The following is a 20,546-nucleotide window of genomic DNA, read 5'->3' as shown; positions in this document are numbered from 1 at the left end:
ACAGTTATAAGCATATTATAATAAACACTTCTGTACACCTTCCCCCCCAGAAAAATTATTTTTGGACCATTCTCAATCCCGGAATGGCAAAAATAATTCTACATATTATCCAACAATATATAAATACACAATATTTCTGAAAGGCAAACATATTATGGTTAAATACATTACAATTTATATATACATACAAACCTTTAACCTTACAAAATTCTAGATAAGGCGTCTGCAACTATGTTTATTTCTACTCGATCCAAATTTTTGTATTGTTCACGATCACCCTCCCAAAAGAAAAGGGACCGGATTCTTTTTCCGAAATAACAAAATATACATTAGCAGACCTTCCAACATAAGGCTTTAACATGTTTACATGGACTCTTCTTTCTACATTTAAATGTTCATCATATATATCATAGTTTATTTGGTTGTGCTTCCTGGTGATCTTCCAGGGTCCTGACCAATCCAATTGAAGTTTGTTGGTTTTGTTGGGAGATAAAAATAAAACTTCATCTCCAATGTTGAAGATCTTTGGCTTAGCAGTAGAATCATAATAGTCTTTTTGTCTCTGTTGAGCCGCAAGCAAATGTTCTTGTGCAATGTCCCTAGCCAGTTGCATTGTTGATTGAAGATCCTTTAAATACTCCGACACTGGAACTGGATCTATTGCCGGATTTTCCTCCCAATATTCCTTTATCAGGTCTAATGGACCACGAGCTTTCCTTCCATATAGCAATTCAAATGGACTGTAGCCAGTACTGTCATGAGGGACGGTCCTGTAGGCGAATAACAGTTGTTGCAATTTGACGTCCCAGTCGTATGGCTTCTTTTGACTGTAAGACTTTATCATTTTGACTAAAGTCTTTTTCAGATTTTCAACTAGTCCATTTGTCTGTGGGTGATAAGCTGTTGAAGTCAGGTGTCTGACTCCACATAACTCAAGCAATTTCGACATAAGCCTGGAAGTAAATTGAGTTCCCAAATCCGAAACCAATTCTCTAGGATAACCAGTTCTTCCCCAAATGGATAACAGTGCATTTGCAATCGTTGTTGTCTCGATGTTAGTTAGAGCTACAGCCTCTGGATATCTTGTGGCGTAGTCAATCATGGTTAAAATGTATCTGTAACCACGTCTGCTTGGCTTACAAAGAGGACCCACTATGTCAATGCCCACTCTGTAAAATGGTTCTCCAATTATCGGCATAGGGATCATAGGAGCTTTAATTTTATCCCTTCCAGTACTCAATCTTTGGCAGATATCACAAGACTGGCAAAACTCTTTGATCTTCTGGAACATGCCAGGCCAATAAAAGTTCTTAGTGATTCTCTTTGTGGTTTTCCTCACACCCAAATGTCCACCTTGAGGGTTCTCGTGTGCCACCCTCATCAGCTGTTCTCTAAAACTTTGAGGCACTACAATTTGATTACATGTCACTGATCCTTCTGCTGACTTCACATTTCTGGTTTCTCTATATAAGACACCATTCTTTAAAACAAACTCGGAGGGCCGTCCTTTTGCCGATACTGTGGGGGTTTGAGCCAAAGCGAACAGAGGTTTCAGAGATTCATCGGCTCCTTGTTCCTGCCGAATTTCTCCAACTCCTCCCGTCTTCTTAACAAGCTCAGCAACCGTAGCGCTGGATTCCGGACTCTCATCCCCATCCTGTTGCATGGCAAAACACATGGCTTTTTGATCAGGGCCCTTGTTGCCATATTCTTCCTCCTCACACGTCATCCTCCAGTTTTCAATCTTCTTAGCCAGATCATTTCCAATTAAACATCTGTATGGTATGTCAGGACTGACTGCAAAATCCCACATACCCTTCCATCCTCCATATTCGATTGGCAAAGTCACCACTGCTGTTGGTATCGCAGGTCCCAAACCTTTTAATCTTATTTCAGAGGTAGGCCGCTGAAATTTCTGAGGTATTATTTCTGGATGTACTATACATACTTCGGAACCTGTATCTCGAAGTCCTTTCACGTCTTTGTTGTCAATGGAAATGGATTCTAAGTAATCTTTAGATGGGGTGTTTGACAAGATGAACAAACACTGTTTCTCTTGTGGCTCTGATTCTGTACTTCCCTTTGACAAAGTATCTGGTTCTGTTTTTTGTGTTTCTTTTACTTTATTCACAAAGAGGGTTGTTTTCTCTTTTCTTAAAAGGGGACATTGATACTTTATATGGTCCCACTTTCCACACTGAAAGCACCTTCTTTTTCCCTCAGGAGCAGTTTGACTTGTTACACCCTGCCTCCTCCAGGTGGTGTTTTCTATGTCAGAACCTTTTTCTTGCTGTGGGCGCGTTTGTTGTTGGTAAAATGGCTGCCTGTTTGTTCTTTTATCACTTGGCAGATCTTCCCTTTTGAATCCTTCTTTTAGGGTTATTATTTGATCTACCATAACCGCTGCCTCTACTATAGTAGATGGTTTGCGATCCTGAATCACCCAGCGAATATCATAAGGCACTAATTGAAAAAATTGTTCCAACTTTAAAAGTTCTTTCAGCTGTTGGTAATCTTCCACCTCAGACGTCCTTAGCCAACTATCGAACAGTTGAGACAATTTAGAGGCCACCTGAGCAAAACTTTGGGTTTTATCTCTCTTTAGGGTCCTGAACTTAAATCTGTAGAATTCAGGAGTTAATCGAAACTCTTGTAGAATTTGTTTCTTAAATAAATCATAATCTCCATAAGACCCCTCAGGCAAATCTCCATAAATCTGTAAAAGTCTTCCAGTTATCTGTGGCCTTAGATATATCATCCATTTTTCCTTAGCAACCCCAAAATCTTTACAACATCTCTCGAAAGAGATCAAAAATTTCTCTACATCGTCATCCTTGGTAAATTTAGGGAATCTCTTTATCAAATCTGGGGTATCCACTCCAGAACTCCCTTCCTGGATGTCATTGGATGTTTGAGACAAAGCCAATCTTTGCTTCTGCAGCTCAAATTCCATTCTCTTCAATTCCATCTCCTGTTCTCTCTCTTTCTGTCTTTCTTCAAACTCTCTTTCCCTTTGTTTTGCCTCCATCTCCAGTTCTCTCTCTCTTTGTCTTTTTTTTGCCTCTATTTCTAATCGTTTTATCTCTAGTTTGTACTTATAAGCCATTTCTGACACAGGCACTGGCTCTGTTTCTGCTTCAGAGCCCGAACTTTCTTCTCGGTCTCCCTCTGTTTCCTCAACGACCTTTTTTTGTCGCCTGGTAGCCATATTCCAATAACTTTTACCTCACAACTTATTCTTAAAATAATCTTAAGGCACTTGATCAGTTGTTAAACATATCCCGTCGTCTGCCACCAATTTGTAAAGACGACCCTCCGCCAATAGTAATGAAGCTGCCACCAAATTGTAAAGAGACGCTACCATTTAGTGAGGAAGCGCCTAGGTTTAGGAGAGAGAGCCACTGATTTGTAAAAGGCTCTGGTATTAAAGGCTCTGTTTGTGTTGTGAGGTAATTTTGGTAGAGTGGGTGCACCGAACGTAGAATTAATGGAGATGAGGCAGTTTAAAAAACCAAAGAGAACAAGTTTATTTTTAAACAAAGCGTATGGTTGCAGTATGAAGATGTTAAGCTTAGCAAATACTTGATGGTTACATATAACTTGGTTGCGATACAATTCAGACTTTCGATGTTACCACTTATGAACTCTTGCTGTGGTGAGGCACTTTATTAACCAGTGTTCCCTGCAGTGAATAGTCTCTCTGTTTGATCTATCCCTGATCAATCTACAGATCCCTAGTCTTTTTCCGACTAACGGTCTTGGCAAGCCTCTGTTAGTTCTTTCTAACTAAAGCAACTAACCAGGTTTTCCCCTTCAGCTTCCTAGCTGAAGAAATCTCTACTATTCACGAACACTAAACCCTGACTCTTCACTTCTTCACTCCTCAGAGTCTAAAACCTGACCCTGCTGCTCTCTCAGTCTCCAGCCTGACTCTGCTGCTCTCTCAGAGACTTCAGCCTGACTCTGCTGCTCTCTCAGAGTCTCCCCTCTGACTGACTAACTGTCACTTTTCAAAACCTTCACTCCCTAAGCTCCTCCCACCTCCTCTTCTGCCTCGTTTCCATGGTAACACATTTCTCACAGCAAGGCCGCTCCAGCCTTAGGGCAACCGATGCAAACATAAATACAGTTATAAGCATATTATAATAAACACTTCTGTACACTAGCTCCCAAAATTTGAACTGAGGCTGAGTGATCTAGGATATGAAGGTAAAGCCAGAGCTGTAGAAGTCATAGCTTGAAGAAGAATCAAGGGCCTAAATCAGTGGTTCCCAACTTTTTTTTTGACCAGGACCACTCTCCAGTATTAGTACTGAAAGGGTTACAAATCAGTTTTTTGGTCAACTTTAGATTTGGTTTAGTTATTTGAGGTGCTGATTCAGAAAATTGGATATACCGCATTGGATATACCACATCAGCTCTAGTTTCTGATACAGAACATATGCCATCCAGTAGTCGCCACCTGCTTGCCCATAGAAAACCATATTTAATAAGCTTTAGCACTATAAGAGGCTTTCGTGAGACCAATCACTCTTGTGTAGTAATGGTGAGGCTGTGGACTATATTTTAGTTCATGGGGACCACTGGTAGTCCACAGACCACAGGTTTAGAACCACTGGCCTTAATAAAGTGGGAATTGCATCTGGGAATATATAAGCAGATGTTTGTAGAGGCTTTTAAATGCCTCTTATATTCATCCTGTACAAATTCATTAGGAAGTAAACTGCACTGAACCCACTGAGGTTTATGTTGTAGAAGACACATCAAGGATTACGTTGTTAATGTGGAATAGCTAGGGGATTGCTCCCAGCTTCCAAATATTTTGCCTGATACCAGATGAACTATGTCTGACATTTTTCAGGGGGTTCACCCTCATCTTTCTTTACTTGCCAATCTCATCCCTCACCCAGTTGTGCAGAAGACTAACTTTGATAGATCCAGTGTGTGGTGTGAAGCCTAATGCAGTCCTGTTTATGATTGCCTGTGTATATGTTAGAATTCAGAAGATGAATTTACATATCTATACATTTTTCTTCAGTACAGAGAATTTGTCAATAAGTATGTGTGTGTGTGTGACAATATAGTTAAGTGCAAAATGTTCTCACGATTACATATACTTAGTAATCAGACGCAGAAATATACAAAATACCCAGTAGTAAAAATATGATAGTTACTACTTTTTAAAAAGACTGCAAATATCAGCGTTTGACATCAGTATTTAATTATTTTTAAAGCTTGGCCATCTTGATGAAGATTGCATAACCGAACTGTCCGTCTTTCACAAATGTAGCAGAGAAAGCATGGCAGATGTCATTTCAGAGGTAATATTTGACTTTAATAATAATTGTTGAATGAACCAAGTGGGCCAAAATGTATTTGTTCATAGGGGTAAAACTAAATCTTGTACAGTGGTTCTCAAAGCTAACGTCTCTAATTCAGTATTGATTTAAATCCTTAAATATAGGTGTTTCACATTCTAATTATAAATTGTTCTGTCACTAGGTTTGAAGCTGTCTAATATGCTGATTAAGAGCAACAAAGATACTAATTTTACTTTGTTTTGCACCAAAGGTTCACTACTCTTCCAAGAAATCCTGGGTTTGCTTTGAAGGGCCCTTCCACACAGCCATATAACCCAGAATATCAAGGCAGAAAATCCCACAATATCTGCTTTGAAATGGGTTATCTGAGTCCACACTGCCATATATTCCAGTTCAAAACAGATAATGTGGGATTTTATTCAGCTGTGTGGAAGGGGCCTTAGGTCTCTTCCTTGGATCTTTGCCCTATTCTAGCAGATTTCCTTAGCAGAATACAGTTAGAAGAATATTGGGTGTATTCTAGGCGGCCTTCTCAACTTCTATAGGCAATGTTGAGACTATTAGGCAGAAGGTAGTTCTGGATCTAGCAATTTATTTGAGTGATTTGCAATTTATCTGGCTAATATTTTATCAGTAATGGCAACAAAGTGACTACCCATGTCCTAAATTCGATAGTGAAACAGAAGAAGTCTAGCGTCACCAGGAATCAAATTTTTGTGTGATTAATTCCTCTGCTACTGATCAAAACCATTTCTTGTGCTCAAAAATTGATGAGTTTTCCACTTCACTCTTGTGGATTCAGGGGTCACCATGTAAGAGAAACAGAAAATTGTATCGACCTAGACTAGCTATTTCTACTGTAAGGCGACAAGGACATAGGCATCTTAAAGTAAAAGGTTTCCCCTTGACATTAAATCTAGTTGTGTCTAAATCTAGACTCGGGGGGGGGGGGGGGGTAGTACTCCATTTCTAAGCTGAAGAGTCTGCATTGGCCATAGACACCTCCAAGGTCATGTGGTCAGCATGACTGCAAGGAGCGCCATTACCTTCCTGCAGAAGTGATACCTATTGATCTACTGACATTTGCATGTTTTCGAATGGCTAGGTTGGCAGGAGCTGGGGCTGACAGCGAGAGCTCACCCCTCTTCCCGGATTCAAACCGCCGAATTTTTGGTCAGCAAGTTCAGCAACTCAGGGGGTTAACCCACTACACCATCAGGCCCCCTATAGGCTTGTTAGGGCCCATTATAAACCATAAGGGATTGATTTGTCTGTCTCTGTGATTTAATCACAGAGCTGATCCGAGTACCTCACTAAACCATCCAATCAGTAGTATTGGTGTGTACAAAGGGCAGGGACTTAATCAATGCAAGCTTATGACCCGCACTTACTGGGAATTCCTCGTTCATGGGGAATAATTGCAATCCCCGATCCCCATCGCAAATGGGGTTCAACGGATTACCCGCACCTGTCGGCGTAGGGTAGACACACACTGAGCCAGCCAGTCAAGGCCTCATCACACTAGAGAAAAAATCCACTTAAAATCCAGTTTCTGCCTCCTGCAGAATTCTAGCATTTGTAGTTTAGGGAGGAACCTCTAACAGCCTCACTAAACTACAAACCTCAGAATTCTGCAGGAGGCAGAAACCAGATTCTAAGTGGATTTTTTTCTGTAGTGTGATGAAGTAGTCAGTCTAACAGATAGAGGAACAGAACAGATCCAATTGATAGAGGAAAAGAAGTAACAGATTTCTGAATTAGTTTCTGCTTCTGGTTCTTAGTTCTTGTCTGTGTGACCTAGATTCTCTTCTGCCCCTTTTTATCTTCCCCACATATTTTCCAAATGCTGTTCATGGAAGAGCAATATTCTTTGAAAATTAAAAGGTAGAAAGCATACTGCTGGATCTCTTTATAAGGGATCAATTTGAAACAGTATATGCAGCTACTTGAATGTTTTGTAGTGAAAAGAAGGGTCTTTCCAAATGTTGGGAAGAAATAACATTGAAAAAGCCTGCCTTATTGTCAGGTACATTTCCCACTGGAGAATTCACATGTGGTTGAAATATAGTTGGGATTCCAGAAAAACATACTTCTTAGCTCTGCTACTGGCTGGAACTGTTCGGTATGTGAGACAGGCAGACACAGATATCTGGAACACGTTCGTTACTTGTACTTTTTAATAAAGAAGTCAACAACAGATGCATTTCTGCTAGCCAGTAACAGCATATAACTGAAGATGCGAATTAGTATTTCTCTACAATGGAGTATATCCAGCAATCCATTCACATTTACTGGAGTTGGGGGCATACTGAAAGTGAAAGAATGCAAATTTTAAAACTGTAATTTTTTTTTATCTGAGAGAATAATTTTTTAGGAATGTTTAGTTTCTCCAGCACCATGCTGGTCACCTTCTGCAAAGAGAACATTTCAATCAAATCTACAAAAGTCAAACCTTTAAATGTGGAGGGCTGTGTGTATATATATTTCTGCATGTGTAAATTGATTTTGGCCTCCCTGGGTCACATTGGAAGAAGAATTGTCTTGGACCACACATAAAATAACGATAACTGATGAGTCTGTGCATGATTTTGTTAATTTATGCCACCCCTATAACTCACCACAGCAATCCTCTATATATCTCATGATAAAAATGGATGATGGGCTATACAGTCCTACCCAATGTGGGCCCTCTTAAACTTCTGAGGAACTATATAGTTCCAGTGGGTTGTTGTGAATTTTCCGGGCTGTATGACCATGTTCTAGAGGCATTCTCTTCTGATGTTTTGCCCACATTTATGGCAGGCATCCTCGGAAGTTGTGAGGTCTGTTGAAAACTAGGCAAGTGAGATTTATATATCTGTGGAATGTCCAAGGTGGAAGAAAGAACTGTTGGAGACAAGTGTGAATGTTGCAATTGGCCACCTTAATTAACATTGAATGGCCTTGCAGTTCCAAAGCCGGTCTGCTTCCTGCCTGGAATCCTTTGTTGGAAGGTGTTTCCTGGCCCTGTTTGTTTCTTGTCTGGATTTCCCCTGTTTTCTGAATGTAGTTCTTTCTTTATGTGGGCAAAACATCAGCCCAGAAACCCAGCAACCCAGTGATTCTGACCATGAAAGCCTTTGACAAGACGTTCTACAATTCCAGTTTGAAAACCACTGGCTAAGTAATTGCTCTTTTGCAGCTGTCCTGAACAATATAGCATGTGTATTTCAGTGTTTCATAGAATTCACTATCTTTCACATCTCTTCAGAATATCTTGCAAATCTAAATTCTTTTACTGCCCAGGCTTCCTTTTCATGGTAATCATCTGCTTATTTCATGGTAAGAATCTGCATATTTCATGGCACATTGACTCAAAAAGTACAGACTGTTTTACAATTATAACATTAATGCAGTAGAGGCTTGAGGCAGAAGGCAAATTTCACAGAAATCTCTCATCATAAAGAGGAAGACTAGGATGAATGTGGGTCTGACTCTAAATGGACAAGCTTACTGAACTAGACAAAATAATACACACCTTATTCTGAGGGGCCAAGGGCTGAAAACATGAGAGTCACAGACATGTGTTCTTCTGTAACTTAGCAAAAACTCTTCACAGTAATAAGACAAATTTGGAGTTTGAGACAGACTGCAAACCTCTGAATGTTCTCCCTTCTTTCTGGCTTTTATCACTTCCATGCTTGGGATATGGCACTGAAATATTTGACAAATCCCCACATCCTTCACATTCAATGGGGTTAAGGGAGCAGGCACCTCTCCCTCCATGACAGTGGGAAAAACACATTGGAGGACCTAGAAATACCTAGAAAGGTGCTCTCAGTTTAGAGAGCACCTTTCTAGGTATTTCTAGGTCCTCCAATGCAACTCTATTGTCAACTTTCAACAGAGGTTGACCATGGAACCACAATGGAGGATGCAGAAGTTCCTAGCGACAATGTATTAGTTTAATCCATTAAATTTAAATCTGCAAATAGAGAAGGGACTGTACTGTCTTGACCGTTTCTCCACCTTTCTCAATTTAAATGCATGGATTTTCAACATGTGTTTCCTGGATTTGTTCTCAGAGGAAGACTTTGAGTTTAAAGGCATGTCTTTACTCATGGTCATGGTTCTCCTCTACAGTCCTTTTACTGGGGTATTGTGTGGTTTCTGGGCTGTATGGTCGTCTTCTAGCAGTGTTTGTTTGTTTGTTTGTTTGCCGTATTTCTATCCCACCATTCGCAGCCCAAAGGCAACTCAAGGCGGCTTACAAATTGGCAACAATTTGATGCCACACCAGTCATAATACCATTTTCCAGCCCTTTCACCTGTATCTGAAAATGCCAGCCACAGATGCAAGCAAAACCACACAAACACCTCCGTTATTCCAGTCATGAAAGCCTTCAATAATACAATCCCTTTGCTGTTTTTGCAAGGAAAATAGCTGTATAGAGTTCAGTGCCTGATATCAGATAAAAAATTATAAGTAGCATAATGTATAATCTTGGTCTCTTCCGTTACGCGAAAATGAAATGTAGGGAATTTTAGCTTCTCTAGGATTGCTAGTAATTCTTAGATAAGTATCTTCTTCACCCCAAGGCATATGTACTTAAAAGGTACCATCTGCTTTCTGTTATTAGTGGAAATATGATAATGTGTCTGCAACGTACCTTTTGCTTCAGTCCAAGAAGGCTCACGGTAAGCCTGTTCGTCTGAGGATTCCTTCTCTAACAGCAGACTGTGTTGGCATCACTCCATCAAGAGAGCGGAAGGTATGAGTCTCTTTGTGGAGAGAAAGAGCAGGGTAATAATAATAATAATAATAATAATAATAATAATAATAATAATGTTATCTACCTTTAATCCTAGAAGCAGTGTGTCATTCTGAGGAGTTAACACATGCTTTGTCTTAAGTTGTAGTAAGCTGAAGCTAAACAGTCATGCCTTTTTGTTGTGTTTTGACTCATTGTGCATTCAGCTTTCTGGTTCAGAAGCTATTATGTAATGAAATTATTCCTGTTAAAAGTGTAATATCTGGAGCCTGGCTGAAAGGTTCAGAAAGTTGTTTAGTGCCTGAATAAGAAATCAACATGGAAGGAACATCTCACAGGTGCCGACCTTTCCGCAAAAGGAGCATCATACTTGAAAAAGCATAATGCATAAAATGAAAGGATTTCCTCCAATTTCAGAGGCAAATCTTAGATGCTGAATGTTTTAAAGTTATCAAATATTTTCTCACGGAGAACCACAAGTTTGAATGCCTTCATTGCTAGAGATGATAAGCAAAATGGGGTCTGCATACTTTGTATGCCTACAGTGCAGTAAGGGTCTTTGGACCATAATAAATGTTATTGTTGGGTCTCAACCCAAAATTAATGGGAGTAGTATTGCATGGGCTTGTTAACTAAATTATAGGTTATCAGTACCAGTCTTGGCCACTTGGCTTAGCATAATGCCCTGCTTTTTAAAATATTTTGAAGTAACAACAAACCATATCTGAAAGTGATTTGTTCAATAAGATTTTTGAAAACATTCTTCTGAACAGGTCAAGAAAACCCTAAGTTATGATGATGACCCAGACTGTAAAGAAACGCCTTATGTGTTTGGATCCATGGAATTTTTAGCCTCTACTGAAGACCTTCCTGTAATGTTATGTAATACTCCCACAACCAAACAGGTATATATATCACAATTACTTTTTTTTCAAATGAAAGATAGTGTACCAATAATTGATGTAAACTATTCTCAGACCTGGGGCTGTATCCTATTGGGACGGAATATTAATCTAAAGGGTAAAGGTTTTCCCCTGACATTAAGTCCAGTCGTGGCTGACTCTGGGGGTTGGTGCTCATCTCAATTTCTAAGTCAAAGAGCCGGCATTGTCTGTAGACACCTCCAAGGTCATGCGGCCAGCATGACTGCATGGAGCCCTTTTACCTTCCCACCGGAGGGGTACCTATTAATCTATTCACATTTGCATGTTTTTGAACTGCTAAGTTGACAGAAGCTGGGGCTGACAGCAGAATCTCATGCCGCTCCCCAGATTCGAACCTGCGACCTTTCGGTCAACAATTTTAGCAGCTCAATGGTTTAACTGATATTAATCTACTGGTGTTTATACCTCTTCTTTAAAACAAATAATGCCTGATCTGACCTTTGGTCATGTCCAACAACATCTGCATAATAGAGACATTTGTGAGTTTGCTGGACCAATAGGCCAAGTCATCTTTCTATTGTCATTAAGCAATATTGAAGGTAAGCAGGCAATACATTTATTTAGTGTTAGATAGGAGATCAGAGATGCTTTCACACTACACAGTTATGGCACCATGATTCAACTTTAATTGCTCTGGCAGCACCCTATGAAATCTGGGCTTTCATAGCACTAGCTCTCTGGCTGATCATTGTATATGGCCCTCTCTAAATTACAGATCCGAGGATCCTAAAAGATGAAACTAGTTCAGTTAAAGTGGCATCACGACACTACCATTGTGCAATGTGAAAGGGCCCCAGGTAGATGCAGCTGTGAATCTTCCAAATGAAAAATGGGATAAAAATACAGTGTGGACAACTTCTAATTCAGAAGTTTCAAAAATTCTGCTAGGATAAGGTTAGGAACATGATGGAGCTGGAATCTGTAGAAATGAACAAATTCAGAATATGGGGCTATTCATTATAAAAGTATAGAATAGTTGAGATCTTACCATGTCATGAAGTTTTGTCCCCTCTCCCTGCACACTCTATGAAACTTCTATGGGCTTGGTGCCCTACCCACAGCCATTCAACGAACAGTGGAAAGTGAGGGGGAGCAGACAACTGCACCATTGTAGTCAAGCTGCAGAAAGGTAGTGTCCTTTAGGACCTCTGCTGCCCCCACCCCTTTTGGAAAAAATGGCATTGATAACCTTTTTGAAAAGGAAAATGATGTCTTGTCCTTTTGACAAATGTGAATCTCCGTGAGCATCGGGAGAGCACCTTTTGAAAACCGCTAGTCAAGAAAACCTTCTAACCTTGTTAGAAGTCAACCCTCTGAAAAAGTGATGTTCACAAGCATTCATGTAATGATATCCAGGTAACTCAGCTGTTAAACTGATAAACCATGTCTTTGAACTGCCAGGGACATAGACATGCTGCTGCACAGAAAACATATACTTAGCAGAGTTTTGAAAATGTTTCTTTGAAGTTGAAATTGTAGTTGCCCAAAACATATACTCTCCCTTGAAACCTCTTAGTTTAAAAATATGCCCTCAGAAACAAAAAACGAAGTCTTCTTTAAAAAGTAACACATCTTGTTTACTCATAAACATCTTGCATCAATTCAGCATACAGGCTGGTCCTCATTCTCCCTGCATTGTATTCTGGCCACTGAATAGTTGAGGGCAGGGGTACTAGGCCTTGCAGAGCAGTAGGCAACCTGGGAGGAGACTGCAATATACAAAGGTGCTAAATCCTACTGTATTCACATAAATTTCATTTACACATGCTTATGTCACTAAAAATATTATAGGCAATGACGGAATGATTAATCATCACTATGAAAAGTAGCAGGTTCATCTTAGATTCACAATTCCTCTTCACATTGCAGTGTGTGTGGGGGTTGTACAAAGAACGAATGCTCTGATATGAGAAAAGGAAATCATTTAATGTGTAGATACATAGATTTCTCCCTTCAGAAAGCTAAACTATGTGTTTAACAATAATTGAGATGATTGAGACCTTGGCAAATGAGATTGTTGTGCACAAATGGATCGATGAGGGTAAAGCAAAATGTTCCCTTCATCGATATCCTCCTGTTTCAAAAGCCCCCAATGTTGCTGGATGTTGGAGAGTTCACATCACCTCTCCTTCCCACGCCAAGAAGAGGAGGAACAAAGAAGCATGCCGACAAAGAGAACAGTAATGCCCTTGTTGCTGCAATGCCAGAGCCCTTTCTTCTTCCTCCTCCCAAGACACCAACTAGGATCATGAATGAGAACAGAGTGTTGACCACTCCAAACCATGGACGTACACATGAAGGTATGGAGGCCTTTGAAATGCTTTCGGAAATACTTGTATGGGGTTGGGGGGGGGGGGTGAGGTAGAAGTACAGGTTGTCAGTTGGCATGAGGCCACTATAGCAAAGGGCTTCCTTATTATGAATATACCTTCCTCGTGGGTATATCAGCACCTTGTGATCAGTGGTCTTGCTGTGCAGAGATCTTGTGTACTTTTCTCCTAGGGCAGTTGGAGAACAAGAGGTCTGAAGGCCAAAAGACCCATTTTACTCCAACCCTCCATTTCATCAATATTTTCCATATCAGTGTCTAACCTACAGGTTTTAATAGGGGTGATGACAGGTTTCCATAATCTACTTTCTGCCCATTTTTAATTCACTTGACGCAACTTCCTCAAAGAATCCTCACAACAGCATTCTAAAAATGCTTATCTGTGTAAGTGCCAGGTTACAAGACAGCTCACAACAAGATAGAGCTGATGATGGAAAGTTAAAATATCGTTAAACAAGTCATCATATTAAAACACTTGATCATACTTGGTTACTTTTTTTTAATTACCTTTATTGACTATCACTTAAATTGCCATCTTTATTTTTTCCATACATTTTTATTATTCATTTCAAAAAAAAAATCACACAAAGAGAAACGGGGGGTGAGGGTTGTGGATCTCCGATTAGTAGATTAGGACTATATAAATGTCTACTATATCACCAAGGAAGGGGATTGAGGGGGAAGAGAAACCTTATATTTAGAATCATAGAACTATAGAGTTGAAAGAGACCTTGTGGGCCATCCAATCGAACCTTCCAGGAAGCAGGAAAACCACATTCAAAACACCCCCAACAGATGGCCATCCAGCCTCTGTTTAAAAGCCTCTGGGGCAGAGAGTTCCACTACTGAACACCTCTTACAGTTAGGAAGTTCTTCCTCATGTTCATGTGGAATCTCCATTCTTGTAGTTTGAAGCCATTATTCCGAGTCTTAGTCTCCAGGGCAGCAGAAAACAAATTGGTCCCTGCACTGTCATTTTCCTTTCTTTAAACACTACATAGACATTATGTATTATACATATGTGTGTGTGTGTGTGAGTGTGTATTTGTGTGTGGGTATAGATATAAAATATCTAAATAAGAACGCCTTGTTACTTTGTTACTTGAAAAGTTACTTGTGGTTACTTGTTTTGATCTTATTCCCTTACAATTTGCAAAGATTTAACTTTTTTGCTGTCCAGAGTCTTCCTTTAAGTTCACCTCTTGTTTGAGGTCTGAATTCTCCATCTCTTCCATTTTGATGCTTTCCTTTTAATAGACCACCTTAAAGCACCTCACTTCCTGGGGGCACTGAGTGTATCCAGTCTTTATCCAGTTTTTGGGGTGCTTCATTGAGGTGGGAGATGGAGTTCTTTAAGCTTATGATTTTTCTGTTCACACCTGGGTGATTTGTGAAATGTGCCCAAGCTACTGCCAGTGGGTGACCCTGTCTTGCTACCAAGCTAATAAGCATGAGGAGCAAGAAGGAATCACAAAGCCTGTGTCTAAATCTGCTCATTCAAACTTGGGTGGTGTTTCTCGCAGACAGGAGTCAAGTCACCAGAGAAACCCCATTTAAGCTACCAACACCTGCAAAACCAGAAGAATTAACGGCAGGAGTCATTAGCCCCGAGAGAAGGTAAACGTCCAGTTACTTGAACATATTCAGACAGTCTATTGTTCAGTCATAATCCTTGTATTGATGTGCAAAGCTTTTTGCAATGGCATCTATGTTTGCTCTGCAAAAACCTATTTAAATCCTTTCCTACACTTACCAACAAATATTAAAAGGCTGTGGGGGAAAAAATCTTTAACATTACACACTCCAGTAGTCTTGGATACATTCCTATTTTCCATAATTAAAATTCACTCTTGTGCCCCCGGAGAATTGGAGCACATATACAGTTCTCTCACAAAATCCTAAATTACTGTGGTGCCGCCAGTCCTTTAGCCATCTCTTTGTCAGTTTCTTCCTTCTCCCATTCCGAAACAGTAGTTAAAAGACCTTTCACTGGTGTGTGTGTGTGTGTGTCTAAAACTGCATTCCCAGCTGCTGAAAGTAATGGTGCGCTTCCTATCTCGGAACAGGTGTCGCTCGGTAGAATTGGACTTGAACCAAGCTCATATGGAAAGTGGCCAAAAAAGGAAAGGAACCAAAATGTTTGGGAGCCTTGAAAGAGGTTTGGATAAAGTGATTACAATGCTGACACCAAATAAAAAGAAGGGGCCTGCAAAAGATGGCCCAAGGAAATTAAAGGTAGGCTTGCCCAACCTATTGGGATTTCTTTCAATAATGAAATTATCTGACACTTTCTAGCTGAATATGGAAGTCAATACAGATACCTCTTTTGGCTATAACATCCAGGATCCCCAGCACAATAAAACAGAGATTTGTGGTATATGTGTGTGTGACATTCCTCAAATGGCAAGCCCCTACCTGATTGCCGACAAATTGTCGGTTTGATTTTATTCTATTTGTTTATTTACATTGGTCTATAATGTATTTATTATTTTATTTGTTTAATTATTACTGTTGGCATCAAATGTTTTCCATTGTTGAGTCCCCCCAGGGGTGAGAAAGGCGGTATATAAATACTGTAAATAATAATAAATAAATATTTTGTTGTAAGCCACCCTGAGTCCCCTTCGGGAGATAGGGTGGGCTATAAATAAAGTTCTATTCATTCATTCATTCATTCCCTACATAACTTGTTGAATAATTTTGGTTTAGTGGTACCAGTCTTTGCAGTGTATGAATTTGGAGCAGCTACTGTGTAATACGATAAAGACATAACATACTAAACTGAGTTGCCTTGTCTTCCCACATAAAGTTTTGCAAGTGTGCCCCTGGCCCTAACTAAATATTTCTCTCTCTCTCTTTCTCTCTCTCTCTCTCTGCCCTGCTTAAATTCACAGTCCAGTAGGTTTTAGGACTTTGAACAGAGAAAGACAAAATTTGGAAGGTTACTTGCAAATTTAAGTCCAAATTGTGGTCAGCTTTAGCAACTCTCAGCTTCAGGAATTCAGTGGCAGAGACTCAGCTACAGCTGAATGCCCTTGTATTACCAAATGGCTCTTGTAGTATAGCTTTTCTGATCAAGGCAGAACAGAAATCTGACAAAAAGGCCCAGATGTCATGCTTAACTACTACTAGGCAAGTAGGTAGGGTATTCTCAAGAGAGTTCATGGCTCAAATTTAAACTTCAGTAAACTTCAAGTGGTATGGTAGTTACAGCTCTAACACCAAGATATTTGGTTTTAGAAAAGCAAAACATTGAAGCTCCTTTGACCACCTTTGAAATGGTAGTTATTTGAAATAAAATGCCTTTGAGCTTTTATGCACAAGACTAGACTGAAAGGTTAAACAAAACGAAAACCCAAGGGAATGAGAAGCAAGTGCTTAGACCTGAAATGCAGAATGGTGGTGTTGGATCTTAATTTGCAGGATGGCAAAGTTAACCAAAAATGACCCCCTTCCCCATACTATGCTACTTAGTTTATGCATTCGGAATCATTTCAAGACACATAATTTTAGAGGTGCAGAACTAGTGAAGTACTCTGATGGTGAATTGGACAAGAAAATGAAACCAATTGGTGCGAACAGTTCAGTGCACCCAACACATTCATCACAAGTAGCTGTGAAAGACTACTGTTTTGGTTGAATTTTTTTTCTAGGCTCATTACAATGTGACCACAACTAACTTACTGAATCCAGATGATCTGCTGAAGGAGATAATTGCTGTGCTGCCCAAAAAGCAAGTTGAATATGTACAGAAAGGGTAAGTGTCAATTCTCAGTTTAGCCCAGTGTTTGACAGTAACTTCTCTTGACTTTCAGTTCAGAGTTGAGGAATGTGTCACTCCATAGATCAGGGTTCTCAAACTGTGCTCCGTGGAGCCCTTAGAGCTCCACGAGTAATAGTCAAGAGGCTCTACAGTGCAATGCTGCTTCCTGCCTCCTCCTCTTTCTTTCTCCTGGGAAATGTAGGGAACTTAGAGTTTGGAACTGCAGACCCAGCAGCAGCAGTGTCCTCCCGGAGTGCAGACCCTTTTGCCCCTGCCTCCCCTTGCCGAAACTCTTTTCCTTTCCGCCCAGACCCTTTGCTTCCAAAACCCTATTTCCCTCCCACTGCTCATGGAGGTGCTTTGATTGTGCTTTTTCTTCATGACAGAAATAAATTGAACTGGCCCTGGGGTTTCGATTATTACTACCACTACTACAAAGGCTAGGTGGCCATCTGTGGATGGTGCTTTGATTGTGCTTTTTCTGTATGGTAGAAAGGAGTTGAACTGGATGGCCCCTAGGGTTTCTGTTACTACTACTACTACTACCACTACTACAAAGGCTAGGTGGCCATCTGTAGGTGGTGCTTTGATAGTGCTTTTTCTGCATGGCAGAAAGGGGTTGGACTGGATGCTCCCTGGGGTCTTCCATTGAAATACTGTTAAGTTTATGTTCTTCATAAACTGTTCTTCATTTTAAATATTGCATTGTTCTTTCTTTTTTTTTTTTGCATTACAAACAAGATATGTGCAGTGTGCATAGGAATTTGTTCATGTGTTTTTCAATTAATTGACACTGACATTCTCCAACCATCTGCCACTGGCCTGACCCGTCTGTCAAATTTTAAAAAGCAATGCAGCCCCTGCGTCCAAAAGTTCACCCATGCCTGATTTATATAATATAATGTAATCTATCTATATATATAAATGCTCTGTGCATAATGAGTACCTTAAAAACAAAAGAACCAATGAACACAATCACACCAAATTTGGCAACAAAACGTCTCACAACACAAGGAGTGACCATCACTCAAAAAAAAAAGATTTTTTTCATTTGGGAGTTGCAGTTGCTGGGATTTATAGTTCACCTATAATCAAAGAGCATTCTGAACTCCACCAACAATGGAATTGAACCAAACTTGGTACACAGAACTCCCATGACCAACAGAAAATACTGAAAGTGTTTGGTGGGCATTGACCTTCAGTTTTGGAATTGGAGTTCACCTCCATCCAGAGAACATTGTGGACTCAAACAATGATGGATCTGGACCCAACTTGACAGGAATACTCAATATGCCCAAATGTGAACACAGATTGAGTTTGGGGGAAATAGACCTTGACATTTAGGAGTTATAGTTACTAGGATGTATAGTTCACCTACAATAAAAGAGCATTCCGAACCCCCTCAACGATGGAATTGGGCCAAACATCCCACACAGAACCCCCATGACCAACAGAAAATACTGTGTTTTCTGGTGATCATGGGTGACCCTTCTAACACCCACCTCGTGAACACCCCCCCCCCCCCCAGGGTCTTGACTTTCCAGGTTCAGAAATGCTGCCTTAGGGCCATCCAGTCCTACCAGGGCAAGAAAACATAATCAAAGTCCTCCTGACGAAGGGCCATCCAGCCATTCACACACATACACATATATATGACAAATGCAATATCAAAGATTTGAAAGGGACCCCTAAAGAAAGGGCAATGATATGTCGCATGTTCCACAGTAGGCAAACCAGACAATCTCCACATCAACACTGGCAAAGAAACAGCAAGAAATACTGTTTACCCACAAGCATAAAGACATTACATATATTAGAAACCATCACTTTCTCATTACTTTATTTTCCAGATTACCAGACTGGGCCACAGCAATGCGTGGCAGGGGCCCGCTAGTATAATATAATATATAGAAACATTTCTTGGGGCTCCACGAGAAACTTTTGCTTCAAAAAGAGCTCAGTGGCTGAAAAAGCCCAGCCACTGATGAACTGCAACCCCATTAATCTAACCAGCATAGTTAACACATGCTAGGATGTGCAGTTCCGTACTATCCAAAGGACCCAAGTGTCCCATCCCTTTGTTGCCTTCTTACTCACAATAATGATATGGTGTGTAATTCAGCATGCATTTTCAGATCTGTCATTGCATATCTATGGGTCATTAAAGGGAGACTTTATGTCAGGGTAAAAGGAACATAGAGTGTTTAACCTGTGTCTTATAGAGTGACATATTCCTTCACCTTCTAGCTCCTCCCATCCCCCACTTTTCCATCTGATTACACTAACTGAATATATTAGTCCTCAATGTAAGGCTTGCATAGAAGTTGGCTCTTTACCCAATTTACTCATGTAACGATCCCTTCTGAAATACCTTGCTTGTTGTAAGTGCCTGAACTAATTCTGCTTTTTCTTTTGTCTTACACAGCTATAAACTGAAGTGCAAAACACAGTCAGACTTTGGCAAAGTGACAATGCAGTTTGAGCTGGAGGTTTGCCAGCTGAGCAGGCCTGAAGTCGTGGGCATTCGCAGGCAGCGGCTGAAGGGCGACGCTTGGGTCTACAAACGGCTGGTAGAAGACATCCTCTCTAGCTGCAAGTTATAATCCTCTGCTCATTGTGAAAATATGGACTAGTTTACCTAACCCACTCATGTTCATTTTAGTTGCTAATAAGGTCCCTTCATCTTTCTGAAGGACTAGTATTTTATTTGTTGTTGTTGTTTTTTTAAATAGAAACTTCTTTGTGAATAAACCTGGCCTATTGTGTCTTTACCTACCATTGTTGTTTTTTTTTTTTTAAAAAAACCTTGTGTATAAAATCATAAGAGTTGGAGGAGACTGCAAAGGGCATCCAGTCTAACCCCATTCTGCCATGCAGGAAAAACACAAAGCACCCCTGAGAGATTTATTATTTACTAGCTGTGCCCTGCCACGCGTTGCTGTGGCCTATAGTAAAACTTATCAAAGTTGAGGTAGATATCTGGACTATTATGAAAGAGAGGTACCTACCTATTCCTTCCTCCTTTTCCTCCCCCTTTCTCTCCTTTCTTCCTTCTCTACCTCTTTCTTTCTTTCACTACTTGGTTTCATCCTTCTCTCTTTCCTTCATTCCCCCCCCCCCCCCTTTCTTCCTTTGCCTTTCTTCCCTCCCTGTTTGCTTCCTTCTTTCACTTTTTATTTCCTTTTATTTTACCACCATCATAACAATAACAATAATGCAATGCATTGCCTCTGGGACCTGACACCTCTCCCATTCCTCCAGGGTCTCATAGGAACAATAGCATAATAATAATAATAATAATAATAATAATAATAATAATAATAATAATAGAAATAACAACCTTTACCCGCCACGTGTTGCTGTGGCCAATCTTCCCTCTTTCTCTCCTTCTTTCCCTCCTTCCTTCCTTCCTTCCTTCCCTCCCATCTTTCCTTCTCC

General features: G+C 40.2%; 1 protein-coding gene across 1 annotated transcript in view; it reads left to right on the top strand.

Moving 5' to 3' along the window:
- Window positions 1–19,879, top strand: part of MELK (maternal embryonic leucine zipper kinase) — a 41,800-nt gene extending 21,921 nt beyond the window's left edge. The window contains 8 exon segments of the mRNA XM_060763744.2: window positions 5,235–5,321; window positions 9,941–10,072; window positions 10,846–10,977; window positions 13,103–13,316; window positions 14,869–14,962; window positions 15,412–15,580; window positions 16,999–17,102; window positions 19,534–19,879. Of these exon segments, the coding sequence (XP_060619727.2) occupies window positions 5,235–5,321; window positions 9,941–10,072; window positions 10,846–10,977; window positions 13,103–13,316; window positions 14,869–14,962; window positions 15,412–15,580; window positions 16,999–17,102; window positions 19,534–19,711 (1,110 nt within the window). The 3' untranslated portion in view covers window positions 19,712–19,879.
- Window positions 19,880–20,546: the final 667 nt, after the last annotated feature.

Source organism: Anolis sagrei, chromosome 2 (genome assembly GCF_037176765.1).
Source record: "Anolis sagrei isolate rAnoSag1 chromosome 2, rAnoSag1.mat, whole genome shotgun sequence".
Lineage (NCBI taxonomy): Eukaryota > Metazoa > Chordata > Lepidosauria > Squamata > Dactyloidae > Anolis > Anolis sagrei.
Note: the sequence above shows the minus strand (reverse complement) of the source record. Positions and strands in the feature narration are given on the sequence as shown.